The sequence below is a fragment of the Ptychodera flava genome, chromosome 19, assembly GCF_041260155.1.
Source record: "Ptychodera flava strain L36383 chromosome 19, AS_Pfla_20210202, whole genome shotgun sequence".
In the NCBI taxonomy this organism is placed as follows: Eukaryota; Metazoa; Hemichordata; class Enteropneusta; family Ptychoderidae; genus Ptychodera; species Ptychodera flava.
In genome coordinates, this window is record NC_091946.1 from 15,095,050 (window position 1) to 15,119,529 (window position 24,480).

Consider the following 24,480-nt stretch of genomic DNA (forward strand, 5'->3'; position numbering starts at 1 on the left):
TACGCGATACCAGTAGGCCTAGACTTTTAACTTTTGTGCGAACTTTACGGATACACGTTCAATCGGTTCAATTTAATTTTGTTTCTTCCAAAAGTCACGACTATAAAAAAGATTTCCAATATAAATTAACGATATCTCTCTCTCTCTCTCTCTCTCTCTCTCTCTCTCTCTCTCTCTCTCTCTCTCTCTCTCTCTCTCTGCAGTGAAATTGCTATGCTGCGACCACCGAACGAATATTTTCCATACATTAGGTGTAACATTAAAAGTTAATTATATAAATATAACTTAATTGTTTAAGTTAGGTCTCAGACCCCCGCCCCACCCCCCAATCTAACTTACCTGACCTAAAATTGAAAAACATTTCAGACACATGTCATAAACGTACCAATGTACCAATGTACAATGGATTCATTCTGATGTATAATTTAAAACTTATTCAGACTTACTTCGTAAGCGTCATATTGGCATTGCAGAATAAACATTTTTCTGCATTTCGCATGTTTCACCCTGGCAGTGTAGTCTGGCAGAGACCCTGCGATTAGCGTTCTTCTCTGTTGGAACACGCGCGCGCCCTTCAGAGACGCGACGCGAATCCCAGAGCATGCGCAATTGAGAGTGCGTGGCGTGACAGTATAACGTCTCAGATCTCGTGCTATCGTGTCGTTGAGCTTTAAAAATGATGGAATGTTGACAGAAACTGGAATTACTGCAGAGCATACTTTTCAGGATATCACATGTGAGTGTCTAAGGTACCAAGTAGGACGTTTAGGAAATCCTTTCAGAAAGTTCACGCCGCCTGTGGCCATTTTGTGGATTATAAGCTTATAAGCTTACGTAACTGCAGCGTGTACAGTGTTTCTACTGACAGTACTGTACATATTGCCGGAACATATGCGATAGAATTTTGCGTTTCACGTCGTTCAATCATTCAGATGGAAATGCTGCCCTTCTCCAAACTTTGAAAAAAAACAGGGTGACAGACTTTTGAATGCTAACTCTTGTATAGCAATGACGTAATTTAATGAGAAGATATTTGTATTCGAGCACGGCTACAGTTTTTGATTCGAGAACTCTCATCATGGACTGTGGTTGTATTCAACAATCGAGAGGGCTAGGGCGAGTCGAACTTTTTCCTATGTCCATGTAGCACTTGTGCAAAAATATGCGAATCCACAGGCGTTTGGCGAATCAATAAATGCGTTTTTCACCAAGCTGAAAGGTTGAAAGATGCGTGTGTCACTTTGGGACGAGCTAGATAAATATACTGGATATTTGCTCTTTCTAACCTAAAACATCCCTTTAATATTACACATTCTGTTGATTACTAGATTTTAGGTGGAATCTTTGAAAAACTGGTAATTTTTACTCCTGAATGGTTGCCATGGAAACATCTCACATTAAAATGAGTGTGATATTTTTGGCTTGCTAACCAGAAAAAACCTTATGATCAAATTTTTACATCAATCAATCGTTCTTTAATAGGAATTAGGGAAAAAATAACATTTTCAATCCCAAAATAGTTACCATGGCAACTCGAAACATTAAAATAAGTCTGGTTTTTGTTTTCTCTGACCCTAACTCTCCAGCTAGATAATTTTTATATCAATCAAAGTAACTTTTCACGGGATATTAAAAACTGAAATTTTCAACCCCTAGAATGGTTACCATTGAAACATGGGGCAGTGAAATCGATATCAAATTTGGTCTTTTCGACCCAAAATACCCTTATAGTGAAAATTTCACGGATATTGAACCTACTATTATTCGCGTTATTATGTCTATATAATACTTATATTAATTAATGTTAGTATTATTAGTATAAGTATTATTATTTTATTATTTTCTTTTTCTGTCCTTTAAATGCAACTGCCAAGCCAACACTGGTATACCTCAAGATTTCAAATTTGGCACACAGGTAAAACTCGCAAGTAGCTTTGAATCACATGACACAATGGGTCACATGACCTGACGGCCATTTTAAATTTAATAATTAAAATTGACCTCATTTGTAAAAAAATTAATCTGTACTACATTTTTGTAAACTAGGCCCTTTCATGCCAAATATTAAGGTACAGACCCTATCAATTTTCATCAGATTTTTAAAGTATTATTTTCCTGTTTTTTCGATTACCTTTGACCTCCCCTATACCTATGCAGCTAAGCTATGGCAATGACTGGCCTATGTAAGAGTCTGAGAGGGCTAGTGTCTATTGAACAGCGATCGGTAGAGGACCAAATTGCACACCATATTTTCGGAGATGTCCCTTAACCTTTGACCTCAGCATTATCACGCATCTCATTAAATAGGCACATATCTAATTCTGCGCTTGGAAATAAAGCTAGAGGTCTGATTTTTGGTATACAGGGTTAAGTATGGGAACAACGTTTTTTGCTAAAATGTCACATGACCAACCACGTCCTGTACCTCATCAATTATGCACATATCTAATTCGTGGCTTGCTAATAGAGTTAGAGATCTGATTTTTGGTACACAAGGATAACCATGAGATAATTTGTTAGACAAAATGTAATGTGACCTCGACTTTAAAAATATTTATATCTATAAATCAGGAAACCACAAGTACTAAAACCTTCATATTTGGTATGACGGGACATCTCATGGCACAACATCGTGTACCTCATTAAATTATGCTAGCTTTGAGCTGGCCGATAGGGGAGAGGTCTATTTTTGGTACACAGTGATAACATAGGATAAAATGTTATTTAAAAAATGTCATTTGACGGCGATGACCTTTTATCTTAAATTTACATATATGTCTGTAACTCAGTAACCACAAGTGCTACACCCTTCATATTTGGTATGTTGGGAGATCTCATGGCGCCACTGACCCGCAACAGCACTGCTGCGTAATCACGGATATAAGTAGTGTGACCATGTTCACGTGGTTTTATGTCCGGAGACCTTGTATTTAAAAATATGAGTCGCAAATGCAAATACAGGACCTGGGTACTTGAGAGTGTTGGAATTGAGTCGTGCCTGGACAATAGGCATGACTAAGGTTTTTGGCTTGGGCTGGCTCTCACATTATGACAGATATCACTTTGATGTAAATCGTGGTTACACTTAAGCCATAAGTGTATCTTCTATCACAGGCAGTCATGCTTAAGCGACATCGGCGCCATTTTTCAAAATGGCGCTGCACGAAAATAGTGACCCTTCAAAAGTGTTTGAGAAAATATTAGTTACCTTCCTTTATTCAAGCACAAAAACAGTGACCCCTACGCGTTACAATCCACTTCAATATCAGCTTAATTCAAATATAGATTGACCTTTGAATTTTCAAAGAATACTTTTCAACATTTACAAATAATATTTTTTATGCGAGGTTTCAAGTAATTCGACGAAAAAGGTCACAAATCAAAAGGGACAATAACTGTAATGTATACCTTCATTTATAGTTTGCCCTGTAATTGTACAGAGAGCACTCTTGCTTTTGTCAAGAAACTTATTACAGCCTTAACGTCAAAATTTTAACAACATTATAAATTCAAATTTATAGCAAATTTTGAAGAAGGAAAATTTTAATAATGTATCTGTAAACTATCATTAGAAGTGAATTAATATTTTACGGTGAAATTTAAAAATCGTGTTTGTCGTTCACATCTGCTCTTTCAAACACTCTATTCTAATCACGTACATTTATATCAATTGTCATATATTTACAAAAAGCAAAGACGCAGCTAGTTTTTTACTTTAAAAAAATTTTTCATAGTTTTCTTATAGACTACTATGTATACTGAATCGACATTGTGGTGAAATTCAAATTTCTTGCTCATCTATGCACTTGTAACCATCTTATTCTGTTTAGTATATCTAATAGTATATGATTTATCAATCGTCTACACATGCAGCAATTTTACTAGTTTTGTATTTTAAACAATATTTATAGTTTCCTAATAGAGTACACTGTAGTAAATCAATATTCCTGTATCTTCCTTTCCTAAGCTGGCTTGGCTTTGATTTTTCCATATCAATGTCGAAACAGTAAAGAAACGCTGGTAATCATGCCTCGTACGATGACAGTGACGCAGGTTCCTGACCATTTTGACATACTAATATACTGATAATCAATTAACATCAATAATCACTCATGGGTGATATCTGAACCATATTCTCCTGTCCTACACTTGATACTGTCCAATCATATTAATCAGCTGCAGAAATAGCTCAACAGTGCGACACTCTTTCTATCAAATTAATTCTTTTACTTTGGTCCTATTACAAAGATATGGATGTAGGGATCCATAAACCCCTCCCTTTCCTGTCCCTGGTAGTTATCTTCTTTTTCTTCGACCGGCTTTCATGACTTTGATGCTTCCATATAAATGTCAGAAACAGTGTGTAAATGCAGTGAGTCATGCCTCGTATAATGAAAGTGACGAGTTTCTGACCAGTTGATACACTAAGGTGTTGATAATCAACAACCCATGCATCTTCAGCAGAAATATGCTTAATATTTCCATATGTATTCACTACCTAGCATCATGTCTTAACAATACAGAGAACAGCAGTAGCAGTGTCTTGCCGTATAGCCCCAACAGAGTAGCCTATTTTGCCGGGCTCTCCCAAAAAATATGAAAAGGCTGGTTAATCCTCTCAATAGTACTCTAGGAATCAGGGATCTAGATATCATCAATCATAACTTTGCGGTTATAATACTTTGCAAGAGAAATCTGTTCTGCCTTAGAGTAGTGTAGGACTTGCAAAGAACTTATAAAGATTTAATGCAAGAACTAAAGTACTTATGAAGTACTTGTGACATTTACCTATGGTCTTTATGAATTACAACGGTCAAGGTAACATTTCTTCTGCATTGGGTTATAGTTCTCTTCATCGTCTCAATCTTCTCTTATTTTATCCTTACTCACGACACTTCTACACTTTGAAGGTGATGACACGGATTTGTGTGTTCTGCCGGTGATGAAATGTTCCAGGCCAAAACAATGAGACGTATGAATTAACCTTACTTGCAACTTCTCTTCGCAGAGTGTACTCAGAAAATCGTCAAACAATACGTATTTTACCTCGGATCATATTAAAGACTTCATCCGAGATTACAAAAGTTCCTTCTATCCAGTTTGGAAGGCATCCACTTTTAAGGTAGCTGTTAAAAAGGCTGTTTGTACTTTCTTATACGAACCATATCACAAATACCTAACTTTAGTTTTCTACCCTTGTTAGCCAGCATGATGCCTGGTGCTAGTTAATGCAATATATCACATCGATTGCTCTCGCATGAGTGCTGCTATAAAGCACAGTCACTCCAAAAAAAGGCAATGAGTCACTATTAGTCAAACAGCCTATTAGCTCAAATGGTGCTAGTTTCCCTGGATTGACACTGCATTGGCACTGCATTGACACTTGATGGCGTCACACCAACTGCCATGTCCTGTTTAAGCGAAGGTACACTGGGGCGGATATTGTTTGGCGTTGAGTACGAAATTCAGCAAAATCGGCCATTGAATCTTTCTATATTCTTCTGATATTTTTAAGTATCAAGGATGTGGCAATACTGTGACATTTTGTCTCCAATCGCTTTTTCTATGGTGCATTTCATTCATTACCGAGTGTTGGTCAGCCGTCATGTCTCGCATCTCTTCCGTTTTCAAGCAGATTGTGGAATTTTACTACAGACTGAATAATTCTAAACAATTAATTTTCTTTCTGATATTAATTTCCCTTGTGACAGCAAGAGTTCGTGTATGTAGACGAGTCCAGTTTTTTTTTAAATAATGATTTATAAAGTACAGCAAATAGAACAATTTCTGTATATTTGCCTCTGGTGAATGACATTAATTTGCAATCTGTTTTTGTTGTGTAGAGGATCAAACGATTCATTGTAATTGTTTTGGAGATTGGTCAGGTCAATGTAAGGGCGTTTTCTGTGTGTCTTAATTTTCAGATCCTACTTTTTGTTTTGTTTCTTGATATGATGGACATTAGCCTTAGCAATTTTGATTTTGTGTCACTCTCTACAAAATACTCGATTCTCTCGAGTTTGATTGATTCACTTTGGTAAGCCTGTGGAATTTAAGGTAGTTCGCGCCTCGAAAATGAAAAACATACATTTTTGCTCAAACTTTCCTGCTGCAAACATTCAACCATTGCCTTTCAAAATATGAATAAAAATGATGGGTCACATTGCAGATGTTGAAACAAATCATCCAATGTTTACCGGTATTTCAAATTCAAAATGGCCGCCATCCTTATGTTATCTCTCTTGGAAAAATAAAACTCCCGAGTTTCATAATATAAGCCACTGAAAACTATTTTTACTCTATACGCTTCAAATTGAACACATACAAGTGGTACGCCAAAAGATTATTATGCAAGGTTGCATAGTCCGAATAGCTTCACAAACAGTTGATCCAGTTGGGACTGTGTCATCGGTGATGACTCTTTTATACTAACATATAGGTCGGGTTTTCTAAGGCAGCAGACATTTTAATGGTGCCAAAAGGGAACAACCAGAAAAAATGGCAACGGCAATGTAAACAAGAAAATCTGTGTTGTCACGCAACTTATCATATAAAACTAAACTTTAACCTTTCAATATTCATCTTGCTTTAGGTAAGATGTATTTCACGACAGGCTCAAAGGTCGATATCTTGGTTTAGGACCTGCAATGTAACGTAAACACATTCACTGAAACGAATCGAAACTGCGTAGGCGATATGAATCATCCGAATCGAAAATAAAAGAGTGTGTAAAATACGCTCTAGCGACGGAAGAGAATATCGGTGTAACCGATCGGCAGTCTCATTAAAATTAACATGTAATGTGGTGAAACCTAGAACTCTGAAAACATAAAATTCAACAATTTACAGAAATGAATTTTAACGTTCATTTGTTTGTGTATCATGGATGTCCGACATGGTTTTACGACCACAGAGTACGTGAGAAGTAGCACGGGGAATTTACTTGTCGGGCAAAGTTCACCTCAGATGATCTATTCACAGTACTTGTTTGTTCTCGAGAAATTGCATTTTAAGACTTATGCATAGACATTCACTGAAACGAATCGAAACTGCGTACGCGATGTGAATCATCCGAATCGAAAATGCAAGAGTGTGTAAAATTTGCTCTAGCGACGAAAGAGAATATCGGTGTAGCCAATCTCCATAAATGTTTGTAACCAGGCTTTTAAATGAGCCCCCTTGAATAGTAGCTAACCTTTCAACAAATTAAAATTCGCTTATCCCATTCACACTTTACACATGAGCGTTTAACATAAAAAAGTTTCCTTACATGTAACCCCATCCAAAGAATTTACCTTTAAATGCGTCGTTTGAATATTCAGGAAGTCAATGAAATAACATATATACATTCACATGGATAGAATACTCGGTATTAATTTGTTCATTTGAGTCAACGTCAATCTTTAGTAGGGGGTCTGAATCGACAGTTATTATGGATCAAATTGTTTGCTCGGCCTACATTTTCTTCCTTTCAATATCTGGTAAAATATTTTCTTGTCTTTAAGGTTCCCAGACAAGAAATGTGACCTTTTTAATCTAACAATTCTCTAACGGTTAATAAACTCAGAAGCCCATAAAGTATACATTTTCTGAAAGCCTACATATATGGGAACATTTTGGTAACCACAGTGTCACCATTGTTTACATAACTATCACGTGACAAGATAATCTGCATAACCTTTCAAAAGTCGGTTTTCCCTATGTTTTGTCTCAATACCTCAAAATATCTGACTCAAACTTGCTGGAATTTCGAATGCAAGCTGTCACAATGCTCTTTCAAAGTGTGTCTCAGATTTTTTATATCTTGCTTAGTTTTTTTTGGAGCACAATTTTAAAGAAATCAACTATGGTAAAATTCACTGCTCTGGAATTTTTTCTGGCATAAAAACTGTTTAAGAAGGTTTAAAAAAATTCTGAGACACGCTTTTGAAGACCTGTAGGATAGCTTGCACTCACATGAATTTCAGCTACATATCTCAACGCATTGAAACAAAACATAGGGAAAACCGATTTTTGAAAGGTTATGTAAATTACCTGTCACGTGATAGTTATGTAAACAATGGTGACACTATGGTAAATGTTCCCCTATATCTAGGCCTTCCGAAAATATACAATTTACGGGGGTTCTGAGCTTATTAAACACTAGAGAATTGTTAGTTTAAAATTGTCAATTTCTTGTCTTGGAACCATAAGGTCTCATAAGTCTGAGATTGCAGTCGAAGGCCCAAAATTTATTTGTTTGCTTGAATTGTTTTGGACTCTCAGTATGTTTTTTGGGAGCATTCACTTGCATTTAAGCCCTTCCCTACTAATAAAATGCTGTTTGTCGGCAGTCTCATTAAAATTAACATGTAATGTGGTGAAGCCCAGAACTCTGAAGGCATAAAATTCAACAATATACAGAAATGAATTTTAACGTTCATTTGTTTGTGTATCATGGATGTCCGACATGGTTTTACGACCACAGAGTACGTGAGAAGTAGCTCGGGGGATTTACTTGTCGGGCAAAGTTCACCTCAAATGATCTATTCACAGTACTTGTTTGTTCTCGAGAAATTGCATTTTAAAACTTATGCATAGACGCTTCAAAGGTGTCCGATTATGTTCAGTTTGATTGGAATTGTACTGTGTACGTGTTCTTTTTGAAGTGTTGGCAGAAACATGCATAGCTGTACACACCTAGTCCATGACATGTTTGTGGTATATATCCATTCCTATTGCGACAACCAGGTTTAATCCAAACGCTTAGCATTACCGTAGTGACAGGAAACAGGAAAGTGTCTAAGATTACAGTGAATAACCTCCGGGATAGACATGCGACTCAGTCCGGGAGTCAGTGCCCCCGCTCTCTCTCTCTCTCTCTCTCTCTCTCTCTCTCTCTCTCTCTCTCTCTCTCTCTCTCTCTCTCTCTCTCTCTCTCTCTCTCTCTCTCTCTCTCTCTCTCTCTCACGAAACAAAACATACACCACGACAACAAAGTGTACGGACTTTTTGGGGAGACGAGAGTACCTTCATTATACACTGTTGAGACCAGCTCCACACAAACTTTAAAGTTTGTGGGCACCACTTTTTTAGAAATACTTAAAGATGGGTCTTGTTGGTACAATGTATTTGTAAATACAAAGTCGCAGAGGAATACGTATTCTATTACGTTGGCCTACTTGAAATGACAGAGATAGTCTTACAGCTGAAACAACATCAGTAGTCCTTTAATCGTACATTGGGTTGTGTATATTTATTTATTTGTTTATGCATTTATATTTATTTGTTTGTTTGATTTCAGCCGTTTTTACATAAATCAGATGAGGCAAACGAAATGTAAAAAGCATATTTCTGAATATTGTATTACAACCATAAAGCGCTGAGTGAGACATTGGCAACAGTTTGTCACTCGCAGCATATAGTACAATCGATCAAATTTGTTAAAATGCATACATAAGGCTGCATTCACAAATACCCCTGGCGGGGGCATGGGAGAATCAAAAATTGTTGTCTTATTTTTTCAAATGACCCCTACATAAACTTCAAATGCATTCAAGTGTCCCCTTCTGACTTGTACAATGTTCAAATCCCCTCTTAGGGACTGAAGAGAAATTACAGGGGAGGGCACTTTTGAAGGGCCATAACATTGCACGCTTGCCTTTGAATAAGGGTCGCCATTTTGCGCAACTATTAGGAGGCAAGATGTGGCTGATATAGTGCTTTGTCCGAAAACATCAAATCATAATAGAGTTGACTCTATTGAGCAAACTGTTAACAGTTTTCGCCTAAAAACAAGCTATATCTGTACATTTATATATGTTGGATAATTTATATAAATGTACTTTGCTTGAAGTGGGAGGGTACAAAGTGCATGTGTGTATAAGGAATTTGATTTTTGGATTCCATCATAAATGTTGATTCACTAGTCATGGTAGTCTCTAAGATAACTATGAACAATATAAATGTATTTGCTCAGAATAGGATGGTTACAAGTGCATATGTGCACAAGAAATTTGATTTTTGAATGTCACCAAAAATGTGGATTCTCTGCACACGGTAGTCTATGAGAAAACTCTGGATATTTTTGTCCAATGTAAAACTAGCAATAGCTGTGCATTTGTAGACTTTTGATAATTGGCATAAATGTACTTGATTAGAATAGGGGGTTTCAATTCGAATGTTTATAAGAATTTTGATCTAGGAATTTCACCAAAATCATACACGGTTGACCCATTATAGACGTTTTGTAATGAATATAAATGCACTTGATTAGAATAAGGTGGTTACAAGTGGACATGTGTACAAGAAATTCGATATTGGAATTTTACCGAAATTGATTGATTCACTACACATGGCAGTCTATGATGAAACCATGAAGAATTTCTTTACAACTCTAAACTAGCGAAATCTGTGCTTTTATAAGTGTTTGACAATTGATACAAATGCACATGATTAAAATGGGGTGTTTGAAACTGAAGATCTGAACAAACAAAATATACTAAATTTCACCCAAAAACATTAATTCATGTCTCATGGTAGTCTAGTGGTAAACTATTAAATATTTTCCCTGACAGAACCTGCTATATCTGTGTATTTATTATATGTAAATGTTATTAAATATTATAGAAATAACGGGCGACGCGCTGACCATTAACGTTTATTTGTGGGCAAGGGCGAGAGGAAAGCCAAAAATTAACGGGCGAGGCTTACCGAGCCCGTTAATTTTGCTTTCCTCAAGCCCGCGCCCACAAATACACGTTAATGGTCAGAGCGGAGTCTGTTATTTCCATTATATTATCAGCGAACCCAAGAAAACCGTCATAATTTCCGAAAATTTCAGGATCGAACGACAACTGGGCCCCAGAAACTTAGCAATACGCGACGCACTGTCACGCGGGCCGTAAAAAAATGGCAAATCCGGAGATGTTCAGAAAAAAGTATGTCAACTTGACCTACAAGTGCTCCATTTTATTTTGTGATTGATTATGATTTACGTTTGAGGTGTAAAATTACGATACTTTGAGTTTTTAATCTTATTATTCATATTCACGGGCATGTAAACAAACCATTACTGTGTATTTGTGGTCGGTCACGTGGTTCAGCTGGACCAATCAAAATGCGACGGGCAGGGCATGGTAATATAATGACTTTTAGACTGTATTCAGCTTCTTGATAAACAAAGACAATTAAAGTGCCCTCTGTACAATTACAAGCCAAACTATAAATGAAGATAAACATTACAACTATTGCCCCTTTTGCGATCATATGAAAAAGGTTTGGAAAAAGGATGACTTCCCTCACCCGTCAGAAAAATGAACATAATTAAAATAATTATATAAAAAGGACATTCGCTGTGATTTTAGCCAATCATGTATGCTTTGTTCTGTGTATCAATGCAGTTTCTTGTCTACGCCCTACAGCATGTAAGAATAACAAATATTCTGTTTGGCAAATATTCTGAATATGTGTAAAGACCGCAATCATTGTTGATGATGACAAATGAATTTTAGTCAGGACTTGAATTCAATTTTAAACGATAACAATGCTGACTGTATGCGTATGGTGTGTTAACACCTGGACTTTTCATCAGGCTTCAGGGAGTGGAACAAGAAACTGCAGTGGATACACAAAGCAAATTAAACCACTCAAAAATTCTAAAGCCAAACGTTACAGCTATAAACTGACAACCCAACACATATTCATGTCAATGAGAGACAATTTTGCTTCGATTCCCCCGCCTTTAAGTCCCAAAATCCTTTCAAATGCCCCAACATCCCCTTCATATTTTAAAATCCCCCTCAATCCCCCCCCGATATTTGTGAATGCAGCCTAAGTATGTTTGCTTCTAATAGCCGATTACTCTTACCTACTAGGAACTGGAATACAGTATTGTGGGTCTGTTGTTTTAAACATGGCAGTAATCAAAGATAACCTTTTAAATTGAATGTCTTCTTTAGTAGCAGCAAAACAACGGAATTATTGAGACTTACACTATACTTGATATCAAAATGAAACTGTGCAAATGTGATTGACACTTTACGTCAATAACTGAGAGAGAGTCCGATATTTTCCTATTTCTGTTTCATTGTCCTTCATCTTAACTGAGCAGATCGCATCTTAAATTATGGGTCACAGAGCAATTTTAGGGATTTATAATAACCTAGAACAAGTTGCATATTCATAATTATTTGAAGCAGACGATGAAACTACGAATGACGCCTAATATAGAGAACAAAATGGCAGTAGACATGAACATTTGCGTTGTAGTCTTCCCCTCTGTCATTGCACCTCTCTCATAAGTTTCAATAATATTTAAATGTGACAGTGATATATTACAATACTTTTTCAACTTGGTTTGATTGAATGATTAGTTCTACTAACTTATACCATGGAAAATCCAAAGCGATTATGCCACATCTATAATCAAAGTTATCTGACAACTTCTTCTTCCCTTTCAAGAAATCATTCAAGTTTTTGTTGATAGTTGAAGCCGCAACATATGGAAGTGGGCTAACCATAGACGCTGGCATTTTGCCACAGTACACTATAAAGGCTTTCGTTAATTTCTCATTTGATGCTTTGTCCATATGATCTCGAATACTGTCCCACTGTTTGCCAAGGTCTTCTTCGTCATTAGTCAGTGCATATTTAACGTTGGCCTCGTGTATCGAGCTGAAAGGAACACCAGGAATATTGTGATCATCACTGTAGTCATGCACAATTATAATTTTGCCGCGAACGTCGTTAAGCTTCACTGCAAAGGAACGTGCGCCTTTGTATACAGATGAATTGCCCTTCAGCATTTCGGACAAGGCCTCTGGAAAGGTTTTTGTATTCCTTTCTGATATGCCGGTCTCCCTTATGCGAACGATCACAACTTCACTCCTGTGTTTTCTCAAGAACTTTCCAACCTCGTTCAGGACGGTATGAACCATTGTGAATTGATACCTTGTGCTCTCGTGTATCGGAAATAGATCTTTGAATAGTCGGCAACCTAAATCGAGGAACCTGATTCCAGCTTCCAGTTGAGATTCGAGTGTCCAGTTCTGACTCTCCTCTAATGCACCATATGCATTTAAGGATCCACGTGTACCAGGTATAGACAAATTTGAAATCATCATTTCCCCATCTATTGACATCATCCAGTCTGGCCATGTGTCAGAGGGAATCGTACTTGTGTGGCCAACTTGCTTGTTACCCATGTCGTCGGTTTCACAGGTTGTTAAGTCTGTTCACAGGTTGTTCAGGTTGTTCAGTCTGGCCACCTAGCATGTCAACACATTTGCGCATAGGAGCTTCCAAACATGTCGTCAGTAAAATCAACGGTCAGGCCCCCTAAGGTGTTAAATATTTACCGCATGTTTCAAATGAAGTTTATTTTTAGAATATACGGCAGTACAGGCGCCGTTGAATATACCTGGTGCCATTTAGTTCAAATAAATCATTAAGTAAGAAGACAACTTTATTTATCGAATGTCAATAGTAGTATAGAAAATAGGGGTACAAGAATATAATTGATAATTTTCATCAAATACTGATCATACTATTTTTAACCTCCAACAAAATATAATGGGACAGTTAACTTTGACGATAAATCTTACATTTTCAATCAATTGAAATGAATATCAGACATTTCTTCTCCTGGCTACATGTAAGGTGTGATTTACAAATGTGACGATAATAAAATTTGATTTATTATATGTAGGTTCCTTATCAAAATACAGTGAGTTGTAACTGTTCTTCAAAATGGATGTATGTTCTAACACCTATGAATTGTGCCAAGGTCAATGGTTGTATTGCTAAAACTAAGTTTACAGTATCAAGAACAAATATTTTTACTGCAATAAAACTGGGGTAGTTTCTATACATTACGGTCACGAATGGCTATTGCTTCGTCAAAGTTTCATTTGCCTCTTCTCAAGTTTTCCCTTAATTACCACAGCATCTTATGCTCAATATTTTAGATTTTATGTCCCTCTTTCACAAATGAGATTTATAAAAAGTTTGATGTACGCAGATACAAATAATTACGTCACGTACTGCTAGGTAAAAATTATTAATCCACATCGGCTTGCATCATGAAAACCACAGATTTAACTTCCAACATATTGTGCGTCATGCATTTACAGGAGGAGAGAACAAAATACAACCTTGTGTTTCACCCTCGCACCCGATCTCTTTCTCTGTGTTGTGCTGTCTGACCTTAATGAATGTGAAATACAGGTCTGTCTGGAAATGCTTATTACTTTGTTCGAACCGTATTCTAGGACACTTCTCACTACTTTGAGCTAAAGCTTTTAACATTGTAAGTCACTGGTATGCTGATGTCTGTCTGCGTATCTGCCTGTCTTTCTGCCCGTGTGTCTGTTGGCGCAATCTCTCAAGAATCGCTCATGAGATCGGGCTTGAATCAGGTGCATAGATCATGTTAGGGAGTAAAAAGAAGTGATTAGTTATTTGGTTATTATGCATACCATTTGTATAGTTTTCTTGATGAAGAAACAGAAGGCTGAAAAATATTTATAAGTAGTTTAGCATTCAAGGATCAATATTGTCTTTATGCTCTATTTACCGGTGAACTTTTTACGGGAAGCAATGTATAATGAATGGCATGAAATATTTTATTACATTATAATCTTTACAAAGTTTATAAAAGACAATCACATTTGATAACAATTTAAAATTCATTGTGCAATGTTTAATATCACAAAGAAAACTATAATGAGAAGAAATCAAACAAGTCATTATAAATGACACAGTCCCCGTTGAACCAAATATTTTTGGAGCTGTTGACCATTGTTGCTCATAACTCGGTTGCATTATGTTTAAAATTTTTACATGCTGGTCCGTGAAAGATTGATTGAAATCCATCTGCTTAGACACGCCCTTCAAATTTGCTCCGGAATAAAATATATCATAACAGAATGGCCATCCAGTGGCTCTGTTCAAGACCCAAGTTGACATACATGCATGCCTGCGTGCATACATACATACATACATACAGACAGACAGACAGACAGACAGACAGACAGACAGACACAGACATACATACATACATACATACATACATACATACATACATACATACATACATACATACATACATACATACATACATACATACATACATACATACACGTACATGTACATATACATCATGATCATAGAACATTATCTTTGTATAAAGTTTTAATGGAAACTGATCATGCATGCCTGCGAAATATTTCATACCACAGAAAAAATGGTAACAAAATGGTTGCCCAGCAGCAAAGTCGCGACATATGGCGACACAAAAGTAATAGTACAGAATCATTGTGCCAATTTTGAATTGAATCCGTTCAGATAAATCTAGTAATTCCTTTTGACATGCAGAAATTGAATAAAATGGCCACCTGGCAACCATATTGTGGCATATCACGACACAATTGACATTTCTACGCATGTCATAGTACTTTGCTGTTGTACCAACTTGAATGAAATCTGTTTTGGCATGTCTGCGTAATGGCTGTGAACTTGAAAAGTCGTAACTGGATGGCGGCCATATTGGATCGTATCATGAAAGAGCATATCGTGCGTTCTATGTCCTTGTACATTGTCCTAGTACAAAGTTTAAATGAAATCGTTGCTGAAAATTCTCGGTAAGTATAGATACGGGAAAAACTCGTGATAAAATGGCCACCTGGCGGCAATAGTTGATCGTATCCGAAAGCGAATTGACCCACATATGACCCTACTAACAAGTGTTATACAAAGTTCAAACGAAATTGGCCCATGTATGCCCGATTAATGGCTACGGACGGACGCATGCACCCAAACATTGCGTTGTAGAGACAGGCACTATTTTATATTTATTTTCAAGCTTTGCAAACTTTGTAACTCACGAAGACAAACACCAGCACTTACCACCTCAATAATCGCATAGCCATAGGAATAATTCTTGGCCTGTCAAACTGTGTGTGTTCTTTTCACTCTTTTCATTCTTCATTTGTAATATATACTTTGTGTCCTATTCTAATATTTTGCCATCCAATTCTCTGATTATACGACTTTGCCCGTCGGATAAGTGTGTACAGTTGTACCATTGCAGCAGCTAATAATGACTAAAACATAGTCTTTCTTGAGAAGTGGAGATGTGGCCAAGTGGTTTGAGTAAACCTTCTTTGCGGCCAATCTACTTTGTAAGGTTGGTTTTAACTCTATTAGTACACTATTGTATTATAGACGCCTGACAGAAACTATGTGCCTATACTCATTCAAAAACAAGCATTGTCTTTTGTAAGACCACTCCACTTTGGAGGAACTGTTCTCCTTAACTAACCGCAATACCTTATTCTTTATATTGTCATCCTCATCAACACTGACGTAGTCAAATTTCACAGAGGATAAGGAACATTCTCCGTTTATCATGGTCTCACTGACAGGACCTATCAATTCTCTCATGGTAGACATAAGCACCCTTCCTGGTTTTGCTTCAGGCATTAAGCAATTCATATGATCCTTATTGAGTAACCTTACAGTAAAGTCTTCCAGGGTTAGTGCAGCTTTTAAGTCGCGCTCTAGTCCATAGTATTCACCATAATACCTTGAGGAATTTATATCATCATCAAACATTACAGTGAGTGACTTTAGCCGCTTATTTGATTTTATTATATCATGTAGACCATGAGTTCCCGACAATGCGAACCTTGCTTTTTCTAGGTTTTGATTTTTTGATAGGTTTTGGAGTATGGTGCGATGAGGAATGATCATTAAATTATTTGAAAGGAATCGGAAATTCCAAATACCAAACGCTATCTTTCTAAACGCTGAGCTAGCGTTAGAAAAAGCTGTGTCATATTTCTTCGGAAGATTCTCCAGGTCCTCTTCCTCACAAATAATCTGAATATCTACATCACTGGCCATCTTTGAGCATCTGATGAATTCAGACATGCCACTTAAACTTTCCGCTCGTTTATCCGAACAGTGAACAAAGAGACCGATAGTTTTAGGCCCGGTTTCTTGGATGAGTTTGAAAGGTATGAGCTCAGCCGATGAATCAACGTTCAAAAGGGCCAAGCGAAGGCGACTGACGCCAATGTCAGTTGCTTTTTGAATAACCTCGTGCAGTCGCTCTTGAAATCGATCTTTTTGAGGTTCACCTGTAACTCTAGCCAGCGAACTCATAGGTGGAATCTGATACCTTGGGAAACAGCCAAAAAACAAGTCCTCTAAACTGTTTATTTTCGCGATCAATTCAACGATGTATTCAGCCATTTTCATTATATCATCGATGTTTGGGTCGATACTACAAATAGACAGTGACTTTAGACTTTGGTTACATTTTATCAATGAATTTACTTTTGCAAGAGGACTCTTCTTGTCAATTTGGCAGAAAACTTTCTCTTCTTTTGTATTGGTTCTGTTCCTTCCTTTCAGTAATAGGACTAGATCTTTGATACTTTTCTCTTCTTTGTGGCTCGGGCCTCGTTCTCCCTGATACTTAACGAGGTTTAAAAGCTCGCAAAAGCTCTGTGAATTACACTTTATAGCCACGGGTGGTTTTTCCAAATCATTGAATAGAAAAGACCAATCTTGCCAAAACATTTGGCTATCGTACTGAATTCCGACACCGACGCGCTCCGGGACTGCATATGAGATGACTGACATGAATTTGCTACCGTGGCCGCACTCATGAAGGCATTCAAAACAGAATTGGAGAAGAAAAGAAAGCGTGCGAAAACTTTCGTAATCATCATCGCTTCTTTTCGCCTGAATTCTTTGTAGTTTATGAGCAAATATCTCAAACAGTGTCGATGCATCGGCTTTCAACAATCCAGACAGAAATCGTATGGTAGGGGAATTATTTTCAGGGGATTCCATCATTCGTTCAACAAAATTTCTTACATCTGAATCGCCTTGTATCACCTTGCTAATATGCAAGGCCAAAAAATATTCCTGCCATGTGCGATGAATGAAAAAATATATATTTCTAGGTTGGGTCCGAGAAACACTGACGTCTTGAACAAGAAATCCTAACTTTATTGAGACTGTGTCTTCTATGTCATGATCACTAAACTGGAGGACCTTCTCCTCGCGGTTTTTAGAAGTATACACGCGATGTGTGTCTCGAGCTAGGGCCAAAGCAACTTTCTCTGCATTCTGTCTACTTTGACCCTGGTCTCTGTTACAGAATCTTGATATAACGCAGTCGTATATCTCTGTGTATAAGTCAGTAATTTTCTGCGGAAAGCGTAGCTCCCTATGTTCATCACTTGCTACATCTTCCCAGATGGCACAAAGGAATGACACATTAAGAGGATTACAAAGTAAAGTTGGGTCAAATTCGAATTTGAAGTTCTTCACTTCTTCTATCAGACCATTAGCAAAATGTTCCCTGCCTTGAAAATATTTCTGCATATACAATTGATATTTCTCTTCATCAAACCCTTTGATACCAAACCAAAGGTTGCAATCTTCCAAATCCTTCTCCTGCTCATGTGGTCTTGTGGTGATTAGCGCTGTACAGCTATACAGCAGCTTTTGGCGGATAATTTGTCCAACGACGGAATGTTTTGTTTTTATGTCGGCGATCATTTCGTCATACCCATCGAAAATAAACAAGATTGAGCCAGTTTCATTTTTTATGTAATGGCGAAGTTGTTCTCGGGTAAACTTAAAATCGGCAGGAAGTAGTTGATCAAATACTATGTCTTCGATATTATGTTGGTTCATTTGACAGTACTTTAACTGTATGAGAAATACCGATTCAAATCGTTGCAATTCACCACAAGACCAATCATAAGCTAGTTTTCTACAAAAAACTGACTTGCCCATGGCGGGGTCACCCTTGACAACTATTCTTTTACAATATTCGCCCTGACTAAATGATGTGAAAATATCAGCTTCTCTCTTAACGTTTTCGCCTGTGTTGAAACGTGACGCCCCAACAGTTTTCTTGACCACCAACTGAGTGTAAACTTCTTTCAGACTTATTTTGAAATTAGGGTTCCATGGCAGAGGATTAAAATTGGCAAATTTAGTCTTGTAAAGCTCCTTAAGGTGTGAAGCAAGCTGACTTATGTCTTCTTTTTTCGGTTCTGAAATGGAAATGGAAATAAATAGTTTACTACTTTTACTGGTTCAAATTTTGAGACATATCGAATTCGAATTGAGGATTTGGATGGAAAATACTATCAAGAGCTCCATGAACAAATCCATAAATTGCAAAACCTAAGGAAAAATTTAACCTTGTGTATACTAAAATCGAAAATGTCTTTTGACAATTGTGCTAATTCGGGAGTGGCAGATGTCTTGCAGTTATCGAATGATTCTGTAAGATATACCTAAAGCGTCTTTCACAGCATCAGCTAATTTCTTCAAGCCCACGTTTGTCAGTAAATCCTTCAACAGGTCTGTATTATCCCGCGTGAGCAACCTAAGATCAATCATCTTGTCGAATAGATCTTCTGCCTTTCTTATTGCTTTCAAGTCTCTCGCTGGTATTGCCTTTGTAGTGGGTTTTAAGTCAGTAGGGTAGAGAAGATGCTTCATTTCGTCCAGTTTATCTGTAATGACCGAACGTTGGTTTTATTGGTTGGTTTATTGATTGATTTTTTGTCTGTTTGATTGTTTGGTTGTTTGCTTGCCTCATTCCGAAGTCAATAGAGTAAAACAAAACCACTTGTCGATAGCATGGTAATGAATAAATTCACAGTCACTGAAGAAAGAATGAATTGTCAACTTTAAAGCAACATCGGATGCTTGCACTAGAGTCATGTGGAAGAATAAACACAACTTTTTCCGAACTCTGCGTTTTGATAAAATTGAAGACATGTTTACGAATGAACTTAACAATAGACAGAACAGGACATGCTTAAAATATGTTGTCAAAAAAATCTTCCAGAACTTTACTTAGTCTTCGCGGATGATACCAAAGAGGATAGTGATAAAGATTTGTGCAAAAGCAATTGGCAGAGCTTAGTATATAATTTTTTGTGCATTATACAAGACAGACACATTCATCTAATGTCGCATAAAAATTGCAGCTTTTATGTGTATATATTCCGAAGATTGAAGATGCAAAATATGATAAGAGGTTTCCTTTCCGATGTGAAAAGCTAGCTGATCGTTTAACGGATTTTAGTAATGCAAAATAACTTAAGGTAGTTCGCGCCTCGAAAAGGAGAAACCTAAACATGTGCTCAAACTTTCCTCAAGCCAACTTTAAACCATTCTCTTTCAAAATCAAGAATTAAATTCGGGGTCACCGTGCAAATTTTGGTAAAAGAGAAACCAATCGCCAAATATTTACCGATATTTGAAATTCAAAATGGCCGCCGTCCCTGTGTTATCTCTAGGGGAAAACTAAACACGTTGAAACTTTATTTACTCCATAATATTCAAAATGAGCCCTTACAAGCGGTAGGCCAAAAGAATATTGTCAAATTTTGAGAGTCCGAATATATGTCTCTCCATCTTAAAAACTGCAATCGACCTTAGACTCGAGAATTCTCGAGATTCTAAGTATCAACGCAAACTGCCTAAAATTGATTGTCTACCTGCACAATTTCATCATTCATCTTACCCTTAGCCCCGCAAAAGTTGCAGCGGCAAAAATACATATTTGAAATCATTGTGTGTACGACATATTGTGTGTATTGCCCCTAGACGCCTATAATGAGTAGGTTGACGTGTATATACATACGTCTATAGTATGGGCCACGTATTTGTGGAGGGACCGTGAGTGAAGCCAACAAGTAACTGTGCAGCTAACCACATTATTACTTTGTTACCACTGTTATGCTGCAGATCACATGCTACTGCTCGCAGAAACATCGATTTTATAGTAAATCGACTAAATGTAATAAACAGTCATATTGCAAAAATATCTATATACAATACCTTCTGTGATGTTCTGTGCAATGTCATGCAGCATTACTTTGAACGGATCAAGTGACGCCATCTCTATGTAGGTTGAGTGATCCGCTGACGAGGGAGAGTTTGCGTACAGCTCGATTTTATATCACATACGGTGCAAGCTCTGTCATCCATGCACTAATTATAATGAACTACATTATTTATAGTCAAACACTAGTTAACCACGAGGGTTGTTTTCCGTAAGCACATTGTCAACCAATCATAAGCCCTTATTCTCACTTTCACGTGATACGGGCGGCCAATAATGTCGATGGTCCCCAGTGTAAAGGTTAGGGTCACGAAATTTGATTCAAGCGCGACCTATTTTAACCTTTTGCCCTCTACATAGAACAAGGTGCACGTAATGTTTGCAAACGATGGATACACAGGCCATGTGACGTCAACAAAATCGCTGTGTAGCCATAACTGCTCGAAACAATCATAGTAGAAGGATTTTAAGAACTGCACATGTATTTCGTGTGTGAGACATGTGACAAGTATATCACAACGGAAACACATGTAAGCAACGCAAGCACTTTATTATCTCTCCAATTTAGCGGATTGATGTAAAATCATCGTAACATGATCATTTATTCTACAAACATGCCAGGATAGGGATTATGATGGCATTGATATGTATAAAGAAATATTACCACATTCCTTATTTACACTGCATCTTTGTATCAAGCGTCGGGTGACTCAACGAGTTTTATGGAGACCGACGAATATAACAAACAGATTTTGTTGTTATAATTCAAACCTACGGCTCAAAAATCCCTGAACTTTGAAACTGTTTTCAAATTGGGAAGGTAAGTGCAGGAAAGTTGGTTGAAAACGAGATACGAGTAATTTCATTCCTAACCTTGAGGGCGTCCACAATTGACCTCACATGTCCAACTTAGTACATTGGATGAGTCTAAACCAGCGAAATATTCACGATGAGCCTGACAGAACCTTTAAAGGATATCATATGATGTTTTGATACAGACAAGCTCTTGGGGACTGGACAGAAATTACAGGGGGCCGGGTGGACCGGTGTTTTTCGAAACACCGCTGCATCAAAGATGGTGACCCTTAAACTTGCACCCGAAGGGAGCGCCAACAGTGGAAATGGCAGAAAATGGAAGAGCTAGAAGGTATTTTTTCTTTTTTTTAGTACTCCATATTCTTCAATACGTGCACATGCAATTTCAGCTTTGATGCATAAAAAAGGGGACCCTCCCCCATATGCTTGCACAAAATTTTATGACCCTTCAAAAATGCTTGCGCGAAAAATGGCGACCATCCCATAAAAAAACACCGGCCCACCTCCCTGTAATTTCTGTCCAGTCCCTGAGAGAGAGAGAGAGAGAGAGAGAGAGAGAGAGAGAGAGAGAGAGAGAGAGGGGGGGGGCAAATGAATGGCAAGTTTCTATAAATTTAAACACAAGGCATGACATTCTTTTACATGAAACACGTTATTGAACAAATTCCAATTTCGACACCCTCCCCTTCCCCGACAGAGTGATTTTTTTCTTTGTCTCTCACTGCTACTTCCTATATTACAAAAATGAAGTCGGTAATATGCGAATGTCATATGAATGTTGGAGTTTCAGGGCAAATGTAACTATTGGAAAGGTATTGCGGTCATCATTTGCCATTCACTTGAATCATTTATACACTCAGTCAGTCGGTTGTTTCCTGAATGATTTGCTGTTTTACTCTTTTTTTCTGTACTATCATGATGACAACACAAAGTTCATAGCACGCCGAACGTTGGTGGCGCTCTAAAAATAAAACACGCCATGAATACCACCAGTAGTCCCGACCTCAGGTCAAACCTTCATCACTTCAATACTTAGATTTGAGAAAATTTATGTCTTTTATCTATCTCCTTAATCATAACACAAACATTTTGTACATTTGCTGTTCCCACTGAAATCTGTTTTCGAAAATTTTCCATATCTGTTCAAGTAATGGAGCTGCGACAGTGATTTTGCCCCTTGTTTTCCCCTGCGTATTTGCCTGGAGGACAATCGTCACTGCCCTTAACACAAGCCATCCCTCCCTTTGAAAACAAGACACTTGTGGACTTCATCACTTCAGCTGGATGTAGCAGTATAGTTTAAGCGATATCAGACCGTCGCCTCAACTCTGATTGTCGAGTATACACCAAGACTAGTGTCAAGTTGGTGATTTTGTTGAATAAAATCATTTCGGCAAGTCATTGGGCCTTAAATATTACTTTCACGCGACAATATGATCTGGTTGACCGGAGTATGATCGAACGCTGTCTTCGCTGCGTTATATAAAAGTTTGGCATCTGCTCAGGATGAACGTGATAGGTAAGTTTCCGCCACAGAGAATCTCATGATAAATCAACTACATCGCATTTAAAAATTAGTTTTATTCACACACTTGTACCGAGTCAAGTCATAGACCCTGTGAATCTTTCTCTGAGAGTCCATGGTCTAATACACAGACTGCTGACAACATATTGTAAAAGCCATTGTACGCCAAACAGCATAGAACATTGACAGTAACAGTTTAGTATGCTCGTCATATAATACGTTTTCCCTGAACTTAAAATGTTATGGAGAGCGTCAAAAGAATCAAGTGTGCCTTTGTCACTTATGCTGCTGGATATGTCTATGCAGAGCAAAGTCAAATCCAGTGTATTGCCAACATCGTGCGTGCATTATACTTACAAGCCATGGCATTTGTTCTCTTGTGTTTGTTTTCCATCTTTTTTAATGTGTACATCAAATATATAGTGTAAGAACGCGAAAATGTAATCTTCATACTGCAACAGTTAATTACTTTGGATGGCTAGTGACCTTTTAATAAGCAGTAAACAGGAGTCAAGATGTTTTGGGAAAATTTTCTATGAACATTCTTATTTCCTGCAATAAACGTGGTCAAGATCGATGACGTCATGAACTGCCTTCCGTATGAATAATGTTCTCGAACCTAACAGGACAGTTAATGTACAGTACGCTTGTCATAGAAACATTAAGCCAACGTGGCGTATGCGATTCCGCTGTCAACATAAATTTATGTTCAAATCAATCATGACAATAATTCAGAAACGATCAAACCTTCATTTTATCATCACGACTGTCAAAGACCGCTTCTCATCGCCATAAGAGACAAAGTAGTTGTAGTTATAATTTTACCCTATGTTATATAAGAAATTCAAGACGAGGTCGCCAAATAAAAGAACAACAGAAGTGTAACATATTGTACTCGATTCGAAGGCAAACTCTCAGAAGAGTCGAAGCGCAAAAATTCCTTACTACACAATTTATTTTGTCTCGTCTAGGCTAGAACAGTTTGCCCTCTAGTTTTTACACGAAGAAGACAGTTTAATTTTACTGGGGCTTCTAGTAGTTCAAACGGCTTTCCTTAAGTTTGAATTTGGTGGATGTAATGCAGATTGAGTCTCTACTGAACATATTGTCCTAATGTATCTGCTATGTTTTGTTTGGATTTTAACAGGAAAGGGTTAAAGGTTGCAATTGACAATCTTGCAAACGTTTAGGACTCTTCTGAATTAAAAAAGTTGTTAAAATTGCTGATGTAGCTCTCAGCGTCAGTCCTTCCTTCGAGTTTGAGGTATCTCAA

The 24,480-nt window shown here is 37.4% G+C and overlaps 1 protein-coding gene and 1 long non-coding RNA gene across 2 annotated transcripts in view; both read right to left on the minus strand.

The window, feature by feature from the left end:
- Positions 1 to 24,480, minus strand: part of LOC139118247 (uncharacterized) — a 98,257-nt gene that overhangs the window by 25,290 nt on the left and 48,487 nt on the right. The window lies entirely within an intron of this gene.
- LOC139118666 (NACHT, LRR and PYD domains-containing protein 6-like) lies at positions 14,582 to 21,033 on the minus strand. The gene is made up of 3 exons (XM_070682083.1): positions 20,863 to 21,033; positions 19,305 to 19,526; positions 14,582 to 19,058 (listed from the first exon to the last, which is right to left on the minus strand). Exons 1-3 carry the CDS (start codon positions 20,921 to 20,923, stop codon positions 16,198 to 16,200), a joined length of 3,144 nt encoding a protein of 1,047 aa, XP_070538184.1. The 5' UTR covers positions 20,924 to 21,033; the 3' UTR covers positions 14,582 to 16,197.